At 54.6% G+C, this 18,843-nt stretch overlaps 2 protein-coding genes across 2 annotated transcripts in view; one reads left to right on the top strand and one right to left on the bottom strand.

Annotated features, from left to right (window-relative positions):
* Positions 1-15,146, top strand: part of DDX54 (DEAD (Asp-Glu-Ala-Asp) box polypeptide 54) — a 35,948-nt gene extending 20,802 nt beyond the window's left edge. The window contains exons 9-18 of the mRNA XM_011928732.1: positions 1,517-1,765; positions 4,197-4,331; positions 7,930-8,160; positions 8,244-8,317; positions 9,680-9,901; positions 10,687-10,829; positions 10,916-11,029; positions 11,716-11,820; positions 12,266-12,378; positions 14,531-15,146. Coding sequence (XP_011784122.1) covers positions 1,517-1,765; positions 4,197-4,331; positions 7,930-8,160; positions 8,244-8,317; positions 9,680-9,901; positions 10,687-10,829; positions 10,916-11,029; positions 11,716-11,820; positions 12,266-12,378; positions 14,531-14,763 — 1,619 coding nt within the window. The 3' untranslated portion in view covers positions 14,764-15,146. The remainder of the gene's footprint in view (positions 1-1,516; positions 1,766-4,196; positions 4,332-7,929; positions 8,161-8,243; positions 8,318-9,679; positions 9,902-10,686; positions 10,830-10,915; positions 11,030-11,715; positions 11,821-12,265; positions 12,379-14,530) is intronic.
* CCDC42B (coiled-coil domain containing 42B) overlaps positions 14,364-18,843 on the bottom strand; it is a 9,510-nt gene continuing 5,030 nt past the window's right edge. Inside the window, exons 4-6 of the mRNA XM_011928731.1 lie at positions 18,025-18,183; positions 15,946-16,034; positions 14,364-14,938 (exon numbers count right to left, since the gene is read on the bottom strand). Coding sequence (XP_011784121.1) covers positions 15,957-16,034; positions 18,025-18,183 — 237 coding nt within the window. The 3' untranslated portion in view covers positions 14,364-14,938; positions 15,946-15,956. The remainder of the gene's footprint in view (positions 14,939-15,945; positions 16,035-18,024; positions 18,184-18,843) is intronic.

Raw genomic sequence — 18,843 nt, 5'->3', positions numbered from 1 at the left:
ATCTCCTGACCTCGTGATCCGCCCGTCTCGGCCTCCCAAAGTGCTGGGATTACAGGCTTGAGCCACCGCGCCCGGCCCAATTTTTGTATTTTTCTTAGAGATGGGGTTTTGCTGTGTTGGCGAGGCGGGTCTTGAACTCCTGACCTCAAGTGATCTGCCCATCTCAGCCTCTCAAAGTGCTGGGATTACAGGTGTAAGCCACAACGCCTGGCCTAAACTTTTTATTGTGAGAAAATTTCAAAGACATACTGAGATCAGAAAATAATATGATGAACTCCTGGGTACTCGTTATCTAGGTACAACTGTTATCAGCTCATAGCTGGTCTTGACCTTCATCCGTTATTTCCCCTTACCATCTGGGTTATTTTGAAACCTGTCCCTGCCATCCTGTCATTTTCCTGTAGATTTTTAGTGTTTGGTTTGTTTGACTTCTTAAGATTGAGGCATGACCTGCATGTAGTAAGCTGTGTGAAGTGCTGTTAGCATGTGTGAGTGGCTCAAAGAGTTTTCTCATATGTGTTATCCCTGTGTGACCCTTGCCTGGGTCAAAGCCTGGGGAGTCACTGTGCCCCAGAAGGCAGGGGGGCCCCTTTCCGTCAGTGCCTGCCTCCCCGTCAGCTACACCTGGATCTGTTCTCTGAGGACATGGTTCACTGGGTTTCACTTACTCCACACACAGTTAACAACGCTCCCTCTGTGCAGCTGCTGGGGTCACCAGTGAATAAGACCAAAATAGTAATTTTTAGATAGTTTTTTTTAGAGACAAGAGTTTTGCTCCTTTGGCCAGGCTGGAGTATAGTGGCATGATCATGGCTTACTGCAGCCTCTGCCTTCTGGGCTCAAGTGATCCACCCACCTCAGCCTCCCAAGTACCTGGGACTCTAGGCACGAGCCATGCCTGACCATGCCAGCTCATTATTTATTTATTTTTATTTTTCTGTAGAGATGGTGTCTTGCGCTGTTACCCAGGCTAGTCTTGAGCTTCTGGGCTCAAGTGATTTTCCAGCCTTGGTCTCCTGAAATGCTGGGATTACAGGCGTGAGCCACCATGCCCAGTTTAAATAGTAATCTGTAAAGAACAGCTAGCGCCGTCATGAGTGTCCTGTGTTGAGACTCTGTTCTCAGCACTGTGTATACTGACTCATGTGATCCTCATAATAAGGCTACAAAGAAGGGGCAGTTATTCGTACAGATGAGGAAAATGAGGCACAGAAAGGTTTGGTAACTTGCCCAAGGTCACACAGCTTGTTTGTAGCAGAATCAGGATAAGGCCTGTGTACTGAGGTGGCATTTGCAGCTTCCCTGAGAGGGCCCTCTGCACACATCATCTCTGATCCTCAGGCAGCCCTGCAGAGAGGTGGGAGGTGTTGTAAGCTCCATTCCTCCCCAAACTGGCGTCACCCAGCAAGCTGGGATTCAGACCAAGGGTGCCAGACTCCAGAACCCGTGGTCTTCTCTCTGCACCTTAGTGCCCGTCCCCCGCCATAGCCTGGCTTCCTTTCCTTTCTCCTCCAAGTCTCCTTCTCACTTTGTTACCATCTTTGCTCTGAGCAGCTGCTGACGACCCAGCGGGTGAGTTGCGCCCACATCTATAGTGCCCTAGACCCGACAGCCCGCAAGATCAACCTTGCCAAATTCACGCTTGGCAAGTGCTCCGCCCTCATTGTGACTGACCTGGCCGCCCGGGGCCTGGACATCCCGCTGCTGGACAATGTCATCAACTACAGCTTCCCTGCCAAGGGCAAGCTCTTCCTGCACCGTGTGGGTAAGCGGCCCGTGGCTGGCCCTGGGGCAGGCAGGGGTGCCGGATCCTGGCAGAAGCCGAGGGTACAAGGCTTAACTCCTGACACTGCATATGGGGTGGCTGTGGGCTTGTTTTAGAGACAGAGCCTTGCTGTATTGTTCAAGCTGGTCTCAAACTCCCTATTGTGCCACTGCACTGCAGCCTGGGTGACGGAGCAAGATCTTGTCTCAAAAAAACAAAAAAAAAGACCCAGTTATTCAGCTTATGGTTTTTTTGACTTTACAATAGCACCCATACAACCATTCTATTTTTTTCTTTCAGTACAGATTCAATAAGTTACATGAGATATTCAACACTTTATTTTAAAATCGGCTATGTGTGGGATGATTTTGCCTAAGGGTAGGCTAATGGAAGTGTTTGGAGCATGTTCAAGGCAGGCTGGCTGAGCTGTGATGTTTAGTGGGTTAGATGCAGTTGAGTGTGTTTTTGACGGCTGTTGGGTTTATTGAGACACAGCCGTTTGTAAGTCACGGAGCAGCTGTGGTCTCATTTCAGAGACCGCCGTCCCCCATTGCTCTCTGATGACGTGGCCGTCATTTTGGTGTGCGTCCATTCTTCTGATGTTTCTATTTTAAGTTGTGGTGAAGTGGACATAGCATACAATTCAGCATTTTGCCATTTCCCAGTGTGCAGTGGAGTGGCATTGAGTGTGTTCACATTGTGCAACCATCACCACCATCTGTCCCCAAAACCTTTTTTTTTTTTTTTTTGAGATGGAGTCTGTCCCCCAGGCTGGAGTGCAGTGGCATGATCTCGGCTCACTGCAACCTTCACCTCCCAGGTTCCAGCTATTCTCTTGCATCAGCCTCCCAAGTAGTTGGGATTTCAGGTGCTTGCCACCACGCCCGGCTAAGTTTTTGTGTTTTTAGTAGAGACGGGGATTTCACCATGTTGGCCAGGGTGGTCTTGAACTTCTAACCTCAAGTGATCCGCCTGCCTCAGCCTTCCAAAGTGCTGGGATTACAGGCGTGAGCCACCATGCTCAGCCCCAGAACTTTTTCATCTTGCAAAACTGAAGCTCTACCCATCAGACAAAATCTCCTTATTCCCCTCCCATAGCCCCTGGTAACTGTTACTCTACTTTCTTTGCCTTCTTTTAATTCATAAATGTCATATGGTGGCTACACTTCCGTCTTGTTGCTGTCTGCTGTCCCCTAGTTTTCGTTACTGTGTGGAGGGCTGGTTCTGCATGTCCCTAGAGAGGTCCCCAGGACCCCCGCAAAGGGAATTTCTTGTGCCTCACAAGACCAACAGTGCCAGTCGGACAACCTCAAATGAAATCTCCAAATGTCGTAACACCTTGTTTTCCCAAGATACAGAGACAAGCCAAAATGGAATACTATGTAGGGATTTATGTATTTCATGCAAAATTGCAATCATACTGGGTGCTCTTTTTTATAACTTGCTTTTTGTGTTTTTCTTTTTACATCACCACACATAGCGAATGTTTTTCGTTTACTATGAAATGTCATTCTGTGATGGGTTGGCACATCTTTTCTGTAAGGGGCTAGACATGAAACGTTAGGCTTTGTGGACCATACTGTCTCTGTCATAACCGTTCATCTCTGCTGGTGTAGTGTGAATGCTGCCTATTCATTTACTTAGACAAATGAGTGTGGCGTGTTCCAATAAATCTTTATTTACACAGACGAGGAGGGGGCCAGGATCTCACTCTGTTGCTTGGGCTCTAGTGCAGTGGCATGGTCATAGCTCACAGTAAGCTTGAACTCCCAGATCCAAGCAATCATCCCAGCTTAGCCTCCCAAGTACTTAGGGCTACAGGCACACACCACCACATTTGGCTAATTTTCATTGTTTGTAGACACAGGGTCTTGCTATTTTGGCCAGGTTGTTCATGAACTCCTGGCCTCAAGTGATTCTCCTGCCTTAGCCCCTCAAAGTGCTGTGATTGCAGGCATGTGCCACTAGCCTGGCCCTGTAGGCTGCAGTTTGCCCACTCTTTTTCTGAGCTGTTTAATTCCCCACTGTGTGGCCATCAGCTAATTCACTTAACCAGTCCTCTATCCTTGAGCCTTTAGTTCCCAACTTGGGGCTCTCCTAGTCAGGGCCACACTAAACCTCCTTGTGTGTGAATCTTTGCATCTTTGGGGGGAATTCTCAAAAGTGGGGGCACTGAAGAGTTGATCATGCTCATGAGCAGGCCCTTGCTGTATTTCTGCTAGTCTCCCAGAGCACTGTGTCAGCTCGGCCACACTTTCACAGATCAACCCAGGGACCATGATTGAACTTCCCTGTGCGTAGGTGGGGAGAGCAGCTATGCAAGTTCGAGGCCTGGCCTTGCTCACCCGCTCAGGATCTGGTCTGTGGGACTCATGCTGGGTCCAGGTTCTTCTAGTTTGTTTAATTAAGCTTGAACGTCTCCTTGCTGCAGGCCGTGTGGCTCGGGCTGGCCGAAGTGGCACAGCCTACTCCTTGGTGGCCCCTGATGAAATCCCCTACCTGCTGGACCTGCACCTGTTCCTGGGCCGCTCCCTTGCCCTTGCCCGACCCCTTGAGGACCCCTCAGGTGAGTAGAGGCTGGGTGGGGTTAGGGGTCCCCATAGAGTTCATGGGCCCTGTTTTGGCTGTGGGAGGAGGTGGGGCTGGGTTTGACCCCAGGAGAAGATGATTCCTTATTTTATTTTATTTTATTTTTATTCCGTATTTTTTGAAACGGAGTCTTGCTCTATTGCCTAGGCTGGGGTGCAGGGTGTGATCTTGGCTTACTGCAACCTCTGCCTCCCAGGTTCAAGCCATTCTCTCAGCCTCCCAAGTAGCTGGGACTACGGATGCCTGGCTAATTTTTTATTGTATTTTTAGTAGAGACAGGGTTTTACCATGTTGGCCGGGCTGGTCTCGAACTCCTGACCTCAGGTGATTCACCCACCTCCCAAAGTGCTGGGATTACAGGTGTGAGTCACTGCGCCCAACCGATTCCTTTTATTTTTTAATGAGACGGGGTCTTACTCTTGCCCAGGCTGGAGTGCAGTGGTGCAGTCACGGCTCGCTGCAGTGTCCAACTCCTAGACTCAAGCAAGCCACTGTGCCTGGCTAATCCCTCTATTTTAAACTCAGGATTTCCCACAACAATCCAGATTTCTGGTATCTACTAGGAAATGGTTGGATCTGGGTGCTGAGCTGTGGCGCCCCCATTAGACAGGCTCCCTGGTCCCCTGCAGCCCCTGCCTGCCTCCCCTTCCTGTTGGTATAGCCTGCCCAGCCCCTGCAGGCATCTAGTGTGTGACCCTATACTTGACTGAGTTTTCAGGGGAGCGCAGGGGGAAGGGAGGGAGGCTGAGGCGCCTTTAGACCAAGCTCAAAGGACTTTATTTACTTATTTATTTATTGAGACAGAGTTTCGCTCTTGTTGCCCAGGCTGGAGTGCAATGGCGCGATCGCGGCTCACCACAACATCCGTGTCCTGGGTTCAAGCAATTCTCCTGCCTCAGCCTCCCGAGTAGCTGGGACTATAGGCACACATCACCACGCCCAGCTAATTTTGTATTTTTAGTAGAGACAGGGTTTCACCATGTTGGCCAGGCTGGTCTCGAACTCCTAACCTCAGGTGATCTGCCCGCCTCAGCCTCCCAAAGTGCTGGGATTACAGGTGTGAGCCACTGTGCCCGGCCACCCACAGGACATTTCTATATACACCCTAGAGTGGGAATGCATGGGACAGACAACGGGAATCACCGTGGCCTCCATCTATGGGCCTCCAGCTGTGGGCTTCCACCTGCAGTCCTGCTGGTTCCCGGGCCCTGTACACGTCTTGTCTCATTTGTCCATCTGTGCTGGAGGGAGGGCTGTCAATCACCTCTGCTTCACAGATGAGAGAACGGTTCTGACAGGCCTCCCCGCGTGCACACCGCAGGAAGGTGGGGAGCTAAGATTCAGAGCTCCGGGCCCCCTTCTCGGCTGTTCACTCTTGGCTGCCAGTGGTGATCTCTGTCCAGGCTGCGGCCCCCTCAGGTGACCGTGTGGCCCTGCAGTGTCCCAGCCCATGCCTGGAGGCAGCTGGAAAGCAGACACCGCAGTGGAGAGTCTGGGGTCAGATGCAAGGGCACAGGAAAGGGCTGTGGGGCCTGGCCGGGGCGGGGGGCAGCCTGTACAGTCACTGGAGGTGGAGGCCTCAGTTGGGCGCCACGCAGGGGTGAATTGGAGGGGGCATTTCAAAGCATTTTCCTGGGGGCGAAGCCGAGAGTGCAAGGGCCAAGTGAGGGAGGTGCGAGCACAGCCCCACCCGGCAGCCCCAGGGGCCCGGTGACAGGCAGGAGCAGAAGGAAATGGACCCTGCACCCGGGGCCTGCTCAGGGCTAGAGGCAGCACGCAGCCCTGTGCAGGCTTTACAGACCTGCGACCTTCTGGGTTGAGAGCTGTGCATGGGTGGGGAGGGGCAGAGGGAGGGGAGGAGCCTCCCACAATGTCCAGGCAGAAACCAGCCCCGGTACAGTTAGCTTTTGGGGAGAGACATCCTGCTTTTGCTCCAGAGCTAGCCAGGGGTCAGCAGGGCCCAGCACCTGCTTAATCTGGAGAGGTGGGAAGAGGGCAGGCTCCTGACCCAGTGCAGGGTTTGGTTTCCAACCCTGACCCTCACCATGTGCCCCTGGGCAAATCTCTAAACCACCAGGAGCCTCAGTTTCCTCATCTCTAAAATGGACTCGTCAGAGCCTTTTTTGCAAGATTGGCCAAATGTTGGTAATTGACGGTGGGTGATGGGCCCATGAGGTCCATCACACTCTTCCCTCAGCTTTTTGTGTTTTTCTTTCATCGTTTTGCCTTTTTTTTTTTTTTGAGAGGGGCTCACTCTTGTCACCCAGGCTGGAGTATAGTGGCATGATCACAGCTCACTGCACCCTTGACCTCCTAGGCTCAAGCAGTCCTCCTACCTCACCCTCTTGAGGAGCTGGGAATACAGGCAGGTCCAGCATGCCTGGATGATTTTTTAGTTTTTGTGGAGATGGGGGTCTCACTATGTTGCCCAGCTGGGTCTTGAACTCCTGCACTCAAGTGATTCTCCATCTGTGCTGGAGGCTTCCAAAGTGCTGGGATTACAGGTGTGAGCCGCTGTGCCTGGCTTACGGTTGTAGATGTTCTGTAGTAGAAAGTCAGAACGTGATGACAAAAGAAAGCAGGTACTTTCCTCATATTTTTGGTGTGAGGTAAAGGAGATGATGATGGACTCAGCACAGTGCTTGCACATAGGAAGCCTCTGTCCCCGGCATCCTCTGCTCTTACTGTTACTGTTACTTGTTACCATAAGTATTGCTGTTGCTCGTATGGACTCTTCCTAGATTGAATCCTGTCTCTGCAACTGACTCATTTGACAGTCCTGGTAGTAACTGAACCTCACTAAGCCTCAGTTTTCTTATCTGTAGAACGGGGTTGCTGTGGAAATTGACTTTCTAATGCTGGAGTCAGCAAAGTTGCTGTTGGTTGTTTTTTGTTTTAGCTTTTTGTTTTTAAGAGAGACAAAGTCTTGTTCTGTCGCCCAGGCTGGAGTACAGTGCCACTATCATGGCTCACTGCAGCCTTGGGCTCCCAGGCTCAAGTGATCCTCCTGCCTTACCCCCTGAGCAGTTGAGGGACTACAGGTGCACACCACCATGCCCGGCTAATTTTAAATTTTTTTGTAGACATGGAGGGTCACTACATTGCTCAGGCTGGTCTCTAATTCCTGGCCTCAAGTGATCCTCCTGCCACAGCCTCCCAGAACTCTGAGATTATAAGCATGAGCCACCGTGCCCGGCCAACAAAGTTTTGTTTTTAGAGCCAGATAGTACATATTCTAGACTCTGTGGGCCATGTGATCCAGGGTGGCTCTTCAACCCTGGCCTTGTAGTGCAAAAACAGCCAGACACCATGCATAAGCGAGTAGTGCAGCTGTGCTCCCATAGAGCTATTTACAGAAGCAGCAGGCAGTTGGCCGGCCGGCCGCAGTTTGTTGACCCCTGTCGGTGTATTCAAGTATCTGGCTCTCTAGCTCCTCCGTAAGTGCTGATGTTCTTTGCAGTGATTATTTTTTTAGCCATTTACCTGTGATTCTGGAGCCAGGGTGAGACCCAGGAATGGTGGTCGGGCAGTGGACAGGCTGAAAGACCCCTGACAAGGTGCTGTGTGGGGTGCAGGTGCGGCCGGTCTGGATGGCATGCTGGGTCGGGTGCCACAGAGTGTGGTGGACGAGGAGGACAGTGGCCTGCAGAGCACCCTGGAGGCATCGCTGGACCTACGGGGCCTGGCCCGCGTAGCCGACAACGCCCAGCAGCAGTATGTGCGCTCGCGCCCAGCACCCTCACCCGAGTCCATCAAGAGGGCCAAGGAGCTGGACCTTGTGGGGCTGGGCCTGCACCCCCTCTTCAGTGAGTCCTTCTACAGGGCAGGGGTGGCAGGTGGGTCTTGCTGACCCCACCCACAGCCTGACACCTCACTGCTTTCCCACCAGGCTTGCGTTTTGAGGAGGAGGAGCTGCAGCGGCTGAGGCTGGTGGACAGCATCAAGAACTACCGCTCCCGGGCGGTAAGTGGGGCCAGGCGGAGACCACGCTCTGAGTCCTGGCTCAGTGGGGGCCAGAGACAGATGGCCCGTGGCCTGGGGTCACACAGTGACAACGGTGGTGCCATGACTCAGATTGCAGTCCTGACCCCTAGCAGGACCCCAGCAGGGATTTTCATCTGAGCTTATATCTTCTTAACCTGCAGCCTTGGCTCTGACAGCCTCTCTTGAGATGCCCCTTGTTCTGGAACCATCCCTGCTGGCCCACAGCAGGTCGCATGGGGCAGCCATTCCCTAGCACTTAACAGATGGTTCACGAGGGGAAGTGACATGCTCCCGGTCTGTTAGAGGCCTGAAGAGCTGGTTTTCCTGAGCTTCCTTCCCTCCTTCCCAACTGTTGACTCCCATTAGGCACCCCGTCTTGTGCATATGGAAGGGGATGCACAAAAGGAAAACCCTACTCAGGAGTGAGTAAGCTTGCCAGCCAGCTGGGATCAGGAGAGGAGCTGTCATGGTTAAGAGCACCAGTTTTGAAGTCAAGTGGACTTGGCTTGACAAGCTATGGTTTTTCCTAGCGTGTGACCATGGGCTGGTTACTCACCCTCTCTGGGTTTTTGTTTTTGTTTGTTTTTCAAACAGGGTCTTACTTTGTCACCCAGGCTGGAGTGCAGTGGTGCAATCATGGCTCGCTGCATCCTTGACCTCCTGGGCTCAAGTGATCCTCCTATCTCAGCCTCCTGAGTAGCTGGGACTACAGGTGCATGCCACCACACATGGCTAATTTTTTTTGTTTTTTGTAGAAATGAGGTCATGCCATGTTGCCTAGACTGGTCTCAAACTCCTAGGCTCAGGTGATCCTCCTACCTCAGCCTTCCAAAGTGCTGAGATTACAGGCGTGAGCCATGGTACCTGGCCTGGGTCTCTCTTTGTGTTTTTGTTTTATTTTTGAGATAGAGTCTCGCTCTGTTACCCAGGCTGAGGTGCAGTGGTGCAATCTCGGCTCACTGCAACCTCTGCCTCCTGGGTTCAAATGATTCTCCTGCCTCAGCCTCATCAGTAGCTGGGACTACAGGTGCCCACCACCACACCTGGCTAATATTTGTATCTTTAGCAGAGATGGGGTTTCGCCGTGTTGGCCAGGCTGGTGTCGGACTCCTGACCTCAAGTGATCCGCCTGCCTCAGCCTCCCAAAGTGCTGGGATTACAGGCATGAGCCACTGCGCCTGGCCTGGGTCTATCTAATTGTGAAGTGCAGATAATGAGAGTGCCCACCTTGGACACTGGGGAAGACTTGGGGAAGAATGCCCATAGGGAGCCCACCAAGTGGTAAGGGTGGGGTTAGTGGTAGGAGGCTGATGGGCAAAGGACTGGGTGTCCCCTCCACAGACTATATTTGAGATCAACGCCTCCAGCCGAGACCTGTGCAGTCAGGTGATGCGCGCCAAGCGGCAGAAGGACCACAAGGCCATCGCCCGCTTCCAGCAGGGACAGCAGGAGAGGCAGGAGCAGCAGGAGGGCCCAGTGGGCCCAGCCCCGAGCCGCCCAGCACTGCAGGAGAAGAAGCCTAAGAAAGAGGAGGAGGAGGAGGAGGCGGGAGAGAGTGTGGAGGTACAGGTTCCACCCTGGGGACCCTGGACCTGGGGTACAGGGAAGGGGTGGCTAAGTCGCAGCAGCCCGTGAGGCTGTTCTAGGGCCTTTGAGCAGTGGATGGAGGTGGATGCTGTCAGCTTCCCATCTGCAGAGTCGGGGTATGGTTCTTGTCCACTGTCGTTCGTTTAAAACTGGGGCCAGATCTTTAGCCTGAGAAGCTGTGTACAACATGACACCCTCAGTGGGGTCCAGGGCATCACCAGCCCCCAAACACATCAGGGCTTCTGCAGTGAGACGTGCGGGTCTCACTCAGAGGGAGGACCATGAAGTGTCCCATTCACCTGGTGGGTGGGTCTTGGGCCTGCGTGTCCCGCAGGATGTCCCTCTCTCATGTTTTGTTTAGACAGAGGGTTCAGTAGCCTAGAAGACCAGTTGGAGACCCCTGACCTAGTCCACGTTGTTCAGAGCAGGCCAGGCGCAGAGAGGGGCAGGGCCAGCTGTTACACAGCCTGGGGCGCGGAGCTGGAATGGGGAGTTGGGTCTCCCCCGGCTGGCACTCTCCGCCTCACCTAGCTGTCCTGCCTCTGCTGGTCCCTGAGGCAGGGGTTGCGCTGTGTGTGCAGATGAGGAAACTGAGAGTCCCACAGGAGACACTGTCACCCAGCTAAGAAATGGCAAAGTGAAGCTTTGAAAGTCCCCGGGAAGCCACTGGCCCCTGTGGCCGGGGTGGTGGGTAGGGAGGCTGTGGGGACTCCCCAGACGGCTACAGGCATGACGCTGGGCCTCGGTCCGTGCTCTGCCAGGACATTTTCTCAGAGGTCATGGGCTGGAAGCGGCAGCGGTCAGGACCCAACGGGGGAGCCAAGAGGCGGAGGGAGGAGGCCTGGCAGCGGGACCAGGAATTCTACATCCCCTACCGGCCCAAGGACTTCGACAGCGAGCGGGGGTGAGTGGCTGGCTGGGTCCTAGGTGGGGCAGGCGGGTCTGCTGGATCCCATCAATCCAGTTATGTCTCCCACTTTCCCTCTGCAGCCTGAGCATCAGTGGGGAAGGGGGAGCCTTCGAGCAGCAGGCAGTTGGCGCTGTCCTGGACCTGATGGGGGACGAAGCCCAGAACCTGACGAGGGGCCGGCAGCAGCTCAAGTGGTGAGTGAGCGAGTGACCCACCCATCCATGCCCGAGGGGAGTGAGCGAGTGAGCCGCCCATCCATGCCCTGGGTGAGTGAGCGAGTGAGCCACCCATCCATGCCCGAGGGGAGTGAGCGAGTGAGCCACCCATCCATGCCCCCGGTGAGTGAGCGAGTGAGCTGCCCCTCATGCCAGCAGGCAGGTTGAACTCCCTGACATCCTCACTCCCATCTGATCCTGTACAGCCCGGATTATGACCTGGCTGTCCCCCGTGTGACCACTCACAGCAGGTGTGATGGCCCCTGGCTGTCCTGTCCCCTTGATTTGATCACACACCACAGAGATCTTGACCCCGTCTATCCTTTTTGCTGGCAAGTCTTTCTAGACAGGGCTCAGGACCCATTTGTTCAGGAGGACTCTAGCGTCTAGAGAATGTGTGTGACTCAACCAAGGGTCACAGCTGGGAAGGGGGAGGGGATTGGAAACCCTCCAGGAGGCCCTTGTCCCTGAGCCAGGCCCCAGTGCTGGCGGCAGTCCTCTGACCTTTATTGAGCGCCAGCTGCATACCAGACATGGCTGCACTGCTTTCCTTTAATGCTCCAACAACATGACAAGAGGGTCGGGTGAGGAGACAGGCCCTGAGCGGGAACCAGCACTCCAAGCGTTTCCCTCCACGGCAGCTGTCCCAACTCCCTCTCCTGCAGGGACCGTAAGAAGAAGCGGTTTGTGGGAAAGTCAGGACAGGAAGACAAGAAGAAGATTAAGACAGAGAGTGGCCGCTACATCAACAGCTCCTACAAGCGAGACCTGTATCCCGAGGGGCGTGGCCGGGGAGGGGCGGGGCCGAGCAGCTTCAGCAGCAGCAGCTCCAATTAAGTGGGACCTGGGGGCGGGGCCGAGGATGAGGGGCCGGGGCTGAGCGGCTTCAGCAGCCACATCTCCAGTAAGTGGGACCTGTGCTGGGGGCGGGGCCCAGCAGCTTCAGCAGCAGCATCTCCAGTAAGTGGGACCTGTGCTGGGGGCGGGGCCCAGCAGCTTCAGCAGCAGCATCTCCAGTAAGTGGGACCTGTGCTGGAGGCGGGGCCCAGCAGCTTCAGCAGCAGCATCTCCAATAAGTGGGACCTGTGTTCTGGGGGCGGGGCCGAGCAGCTTCAGCCGCGACTGGGATAATAGAACTGTCTGCTGGGGCGTTGTGGGGAGGAGCCTTCTTCCATCCCAGAGGCTTCACGCAGCTTCCTTAACAAGGTTTCCCAGCTATCAGAAGTGGAAACAGAAACAGAAAATTGATGATCGTGACTCGGACGAAGAAGGAGCATCTGACCGGCGAGGCCCAGAGCGAAGAGGTGGGAAGCGAGGCCGTGGCCAAGGTGAGAGCCAGGGTGGGTGGGGAGTATGGGTGCACAGGTAGGTAGAGCAGTTATGGTCAGATTAGGGTAACACTGAGGCACGGGTGCAGGGGCTACTGCAGAGCCCCAGAGCTCGGTGTGTTGGGGTATGCTGCCAAAACCCTAGGTCCCTCCATGATCCCCCCCACCCAACCCCCACACCCACAGGTTCCCCCTTCCTACTATCCCGGTCTCTGATGGTCACGAGCATCACCTGACAGGCGCTGGGAAGCACCGTGCCCCTCAGGTGCCTTGTCCCCGACCTCTGTCCACTTCACAGATGAAGCCACGGGGATGACTTCTGGTAGATGCCCTGTTCACCTATTAAGCCTGTTGTCTAAAATCCTAGAGAACTCAGGAGGTGGAACCTTGTGGGAATGCTGTTATGTGGTCCATTTTCACCTGCAAAAATGGCATCTGCATGTGGTTCGACCTGACAGAGTGGGCATGAATTGAACCCCTGTGGCATCCTCAGGAGTGACGTTCTTTTTAGCAATGCTGTGGGGAAGTTCATGTCACCAAAGACGCAGTCAGAAGCAGCTTTGGTTCCGGGAGGAGGCGATCACGGGGGATGTTGAGGAAGATACTTCCTCGAAATGTGGGTTGGCAAATAGAATATTTGGTCATTTGAGAACTTCGACCTCTTTGATCTGGCCTGGGTCCCTCAGCCAGTAAAAGGCTAAGGTGGATTTGAAGCCGACTCTGTCTGCCAGAGCCTGTGCTTAAGGGCTGCTGTCAGGGAGGGGCTCCCACTTGCTGGGTGCGGGCAGGCTCTGTCCTGAAAGGCCACACATGACCTGGGAGGCAAGATGACTGCGAATACCCATTTTACAGGCCGGGAAACAGGTGCCTTATGAGGGCTGTGACTGAACCTGAGTCACCCAGCTGCCCAAGGCTCCCACCTGGGGCCTTCCCTGGGGAGTGGGGAGTTTGGGACCATGTCCTGGGTCTCTCTCAGATGGCGTTAGCCCCTGCAGTGTCCCTCCACCTTCTGGGGCTGGTCACTGCCTTCTCTGGGTGTCTCTGTGAGCCTGCGTGCATTTGCCTGGGCCTGTTCTCTGTGGCTCCTCCCCCTCCAGCTCTCCCATCTGTGGGAGTGTCTCCTTGTCAGCGTGGCTGGGTGGGGACCACCCACACCTCACTTCTCAGCCTGTTTTTACCTGGGTGAAACAGCAGCTTCTGCTGTGAGCAGTGCTGTGCAGTGGGCGGGCAGGGGCTGGGGAGACGGGGGCGACCTATGGGCTTTGGGAGAAAACAGCTGTTCCTTTTTGTCCTCATTAGAGGTGATAGGTCCTGCGAGGCACCCTGGCTCCACTGGAGACAGCTGGGAACACCCCAATGGTCATCCCTCTAGGACCGCTGGAGAGGCTGCTGTTATGAATGGGGAGGAGGAGGACACAGGACTTAGTGGGAGCCAGGAAGGGTGGTGCTTGCCTCCCGGAGAACTAGAAGAATGGACTACCTGACGCCCACCTGTCGGGCTAGGGCAGGGCCACTGACCTCTGCTGCTTTGCTGTGTGACCTCAGACAAGTCCCTCTCCCTCTCTGGCCTTCTCTGATTCCTCTCCCACCTAAAGGAAGGTTCATCTACACCCTTTTCTCATCTAACAAGCCTAGAGCATGGTGTCCATGGAGACAGAGGCTGAGGTCTGTTTTGGTTACTGTGGGGGACCTCAGAGCGTGCAGTAGCAGTAGGTGGGCTGTGGAAACATACACTCCTTGGTTGGAGAATTTTTAATAGTAACAGTCATGCCTAAAAGGCTCTCACTACGGGCCAGGCCTTGTTCTGAGCACTTTATACCGTGGAAATGCATTTTCTCTTCACCCATGAAGGAGGTGCTGTGATTTATAATTCACAGATGGGGAAACTGAGGCACAGAGCCGTTTACTGACTTGCCCAGGGTCCAAGAGGTCACACCTGGGATTTTAACCCCAGCAGTTCTGGCCCCGTGGTATTGACCACTCCATGAGGCTGCCTAAAACTTTATTAGCCACCTACTGTGTACAGACACTGGGCCACAGCAATAAGCACAGAACAGGAGTAGCAACAAGGGAGGAGTCTGCAAGCTTCTGGGAGGAGGGGATCTTGGGAGTGATCCCAACAGCTGAGCTCCCTGAATCCCTGTCCCAGCAGGTGCATCCCGGCCCCGCGCCCCAGGCACCCCTGCAGGCCGCGTCCACCCGGAACTCAAGACCAAGCAGCAGATCCTGAAGCAGCGGCGCCGGGCCCAGAAGCTGCGCTTCCTGCAGCGTGGTGGCCTCAAGCAGCTCTCTGCCCGCAACCGCCGCCGCGTCCAGGAGCTGCAGCAGGGTGCCTTCGGCCGGGGCGCCCGCTCCAAGAAGGGCAAGATGCGGAAGAGGATGTGAGGACCGGGACCCAGCCCCGTGGCTCCTTGATTGGCCTTAGGGTGGGCATCGGCAGACGTTCCTGTGCACCACTGTGTGCCTGGCCCAGTGCTGGGACTGGGGGCACTCCCTGCAGGAGCCATCATCCGTGAAAAGGAGCACTGTATGGCCACGGAAGGGCAGCAGCTGCGTCAGCCTAAGACAGAGACGTTTGAGCAGGGCCTTGAAGGGTGTGTAGGAGTTCGGCAGCAAAGCCAGGCAGGTCAAGACCTGAGTTGGCAACTCAGCTGCTGCTGCTTCCATGTGTTCTGGGTTCAGAGGTCATGGCTGCACCAGTCAGAGCCCTGAGTGCCTCAGGGTTTGGCGATGGAATTTTTAATATAATAAATCTTTGTTGAGCACTGCTGGTGGGCCAGGAGTGCGGTCTACTTGGGGAGTTGGAATGGAGAGACCCAGGTACTAAAATCCCAGTTAACGTGGCAGAGGAGTTGTGGGTCTCCCCAGGGCAGGTTTTGCTGCTGTGTCCATTTAGCGATGAGGAAATTGAGGCTCAGAGCACAAGCCAGGCGCCGGAGGTGGGAGTTGGTCCCTCTTCCTCCCACCGGGACGTGGTTGCAGCTGGGAGTGGGCTGTGGGAGGGGAACAGGACGTGCAGCCCCGGGGCAAGGGCACAGCTGCTCCCCTCTGGCTATGAAGAGGTTAACTCAGCCCCTCCACACCTGGAGGTCAGAACCTGGCCTGCCCTCTGTCTTCTCACCACCCACCCCCTGTTTGAGGTTCTGAGAAGGTCAAGGGTGGCCCCAGCAGCTGAATTCTCAGGCTGGGCCCCTCACCTGGCGGAGTCCATAGCGGAGGGGCCTTGGTGATCTCTCATCTAGCATGGACCCTGCTGAGACCTGACAAAGAGCTTTTTGCATGCCCCAGCCACCCTGGCAGGGAGGGCCTGGTCTGATCTCATTTTAGAGGCAGTTGCCCCACACATAGCCCCTTGAGCTTCCCATCACCTCCTCATCAGGGCCTGCACTTACTGAGTGCTTGCTATGTGCCCCTCATGGCAGGCCCACAGCACTCTGAACAGGCACAGCCCTCCCATCCTCCCAATGAGGAAACGGATTCAGGAAGAGCCACTCAGTCCACACCCCAATGAAAATGTGGGCCCTCCTATCTCAGGGTCTCTCGGGGATCCCCTCTCCCGCTGCTTACCTGGGTCAGGGCTAGGAGGCAGGGGCCGCAGGCTCAGCCTGACCCAGGCCAGCCAGCATGGCAGAGAGGTCCTGCATGAACAGCTTCACCTGGGGGGAGCCCAACAAAGTCACATCCCAGCCCCAGAGCCACTGTCAGCCCCCATCCCTCAACACGCTGGGAGGCCAAAAGGCCGGGTGGGGACTGGAGACCCCCTCATTAAAAGAACAGCAATGATGGTGGTTCCCAGAGGCGGTGACTGAGATCCTAAACCGTTCTGGGTTTTAAAAGCCTCAAGCCAACCTTCCCAACTGCTGCGTGAGCAGACACCTTCACAGCTTCCTTGCTGCTGTCACCTGCACTATCCAATTAGTATTTTCATTTACATCAATCGGCTTTATTTTCTTGTAACTGGATCAGTCATATTCATTGGTTTGTGATCTACTCTTATCTCCATGGGTGGCTGTCCTTGATTGTGTTTTAATTAACTTCTTTATGAATATGAACTTAATAAATGCCATGGATCCATTGTAAAAACTAGGACTTGAGGGTGAACTTAAAACCATCTGTGGGCTCCCCTCATATTTGTCATCGTATCAACAACTGAGAAGGAAACTTGATCTCCACCAAAAATGGAGAAAAATAGTTACCCCTTGTCCTAACTAGGGGGCAACTGGAAAAATAATGAAAATGCAATGAATAAATGAAGCTGTTACTGAATTCTGGCAGCCGCAGGACAGTGTGAGTCCCAGGCCCGGAGGCCAGGGAGTGTTGGGAGGTGGGAAAAGGCATAGTGTCCCTCCATGGAGCCTTTCTCCTTGACAGGCAGAGAGTTGATTTTGAAAAGAGATGATCTGGTCCTAGTGCAGTGTTGTTTACAACTAATTAATTACAACCGGTTACAGATTTTGTTCCTTCTTAATTTCCACTACTCCAGTTGGACTTAAGGAAAAGGGACTGACTTTTGCCTGTTTACATCAAGCCTGTGTTTCTGCTAGTCTCATGTGCCACAAGGTAACCAGGTAACAGGCCAGGCTGGGAAGAACAGCGGCATTGATGCATCCAACCAACTAGGAGAGGCGAAGCAGATTCCCAGGATCCAGATCTTGGTGTTCGGTTGGAATCCTGGCCATTGGGCAGAACAGGAATGGGAATGGGTTGGGGAAAAGGTGGGATGCCTCCCTTTACTTTGCCTCCACTTCTCAAAGGGGCCACGCTTTGGGTATACCCACTAGAAACAAGAAGTGTTTGAAGTCTGAAATCTCCCTCCGTTGGAAACCTATGTCATGCTGAGCGCGGTGGCTCACACCTGTAATCCTAGCACTTTGGGAGGCTAAGGCGGGAGGATAACTTGAGGTTGGGAGCTCGAGACCAGCCTGGCCAACATGGTGAAACCCCATCTCTACTAAAAATACAAAATCAGCCAGGTGTGGTGTGTGCCTGTAATCCCAACTATTTGAGAGGCTGAGGCAGGAGAATCGCCAGGAGGCAGAGGTTGCAGTGAGCCGAGATCATGTCACTGCACTCCAGCCTGGGTGACACAGGGCTAGACTCTGTCTCAAAAAAAAAAAAAAAAAAGCCTATGTCACATTCTACGCTACACAACTCAACCTCACCCCACCCTCACCCTCCCTGCGGAAGCTGAGGCCTCTCTGTGCAGGAAGCAGGGAGCCAGAGGGCCAGAGATTAATGAAGAGCAAGTCTGGACCTCATGATTTTTTACAGTTGTTGCCACATGTGTGGGCTGTTGGATCCTGTGAGAAAAGAGGGACTCAGCACAAACCCTGGCCTTCCTGGTAGAGGGAGGGCATTGAGACCAGCCACTTTTTTTTTTTTTTTCTTTTTGAGATAGAGTCTAGCTTCATCGCAGAGAGGGGCATGGCTTTCTTCTGGCCACTGTCAGAGCCAAGACACACTCAGGAATCCATCCTAGACCTGGTGCCCGCGTGGTGATCGAGCCACGGCTGGGGCAAGGGCTCTGACCTTAGAGGGCCATGCTTAACCCAGAGAAGGTGTTGCTAACTGTGGGGTTTTAGGTACCTAATTTTTCCAAAGAGGGAGTGTTTGGGGGCTGGAGGTGCCATAAAGAGGGGCCCTCACCTGCTCTAGTTGTCCCTCCGTGTCCTCAATGTCCAGGGTGGGCGGCTGCCCCTGATGCTGGCACACTAGCTGGAACAGGTTGAGCACGGCCATCCTGCAGCGTCCCAGGAGCAGAGTCTTCTCCGCTGCTGTGTTCTGAATCTGAATCCACTTGGATTCCTGGAGAACACCCACCCTGCTCCCAATTATGGCAACTGGCCCGAGGCGGGCTGCCCTCTCTTCACAGCCACATTTTTTTGTTTTTTTTCTTTTTGAGATGGTGTCTAGCTTTGTTGCCCAGGCTGGAGCGCAGTGGCCTGATCTCAGCTCACTGCAACCACCACCTCCTGGGACCTAGCGATTCTCCTCCTTCAGCCTCCCGAGTAGCTGGGACTACAGGCGCCTGCCAGTAGTAGAAACAGGGTTTTACCATATTGGCCAGGCTGGTCTCGAACTCATGACCTGAGGTGATCCGCCCCTCTCGGCCTCCCAAAATGTTGGGATTACAGGCATGAGCCACAGCGCCCGGCATTCTTCCCATCCACTTCTGCCAGTCAGGCACCTCCCGAGGTGCTCTCGGGAGAGAGTTGCAGGAGCTTCGTGCCAGCGGATAGGGCGGAGCCTCATGCCCGAAAGGGCTCAGTGATGCCTGAGATCCCCTCCTTAGTGCAGCGGACCCTCTGGGGTACGCATTGCCCCATCTGTCCTCATCAGCCCTGGCGCTCCTCCCCGCCCGACTGTGGGAGCCTGGGGTCCCGAGCGCCCCCGACGGAGGGCGGGCCGTACCCAGTGCAGCGTACGCTCCCTGGCAGCCTCCAGGCGCTCCTGCAGCTGCGCCCG

The sequence above is a fragment of the Colobus angolensis genome, unplaced genomic scaffold, assembly GCF_000951035.1.
Source record: "Colobus angolensis palliatus isolate OR3802 unplaced genomic scaffold, Cang.pa_1.0 Scaffold79, whole genome shotgun sequence".
NCBI classification, from domain to species: Eukaryota; Metazoa; Chordata; class Mammalia; order Primates; family Cercopithecidae; genus Colobus; species Colobus angolensis.
This window is presented reverse-complemented; position numbering and strand designations above follow the sequence as displayed.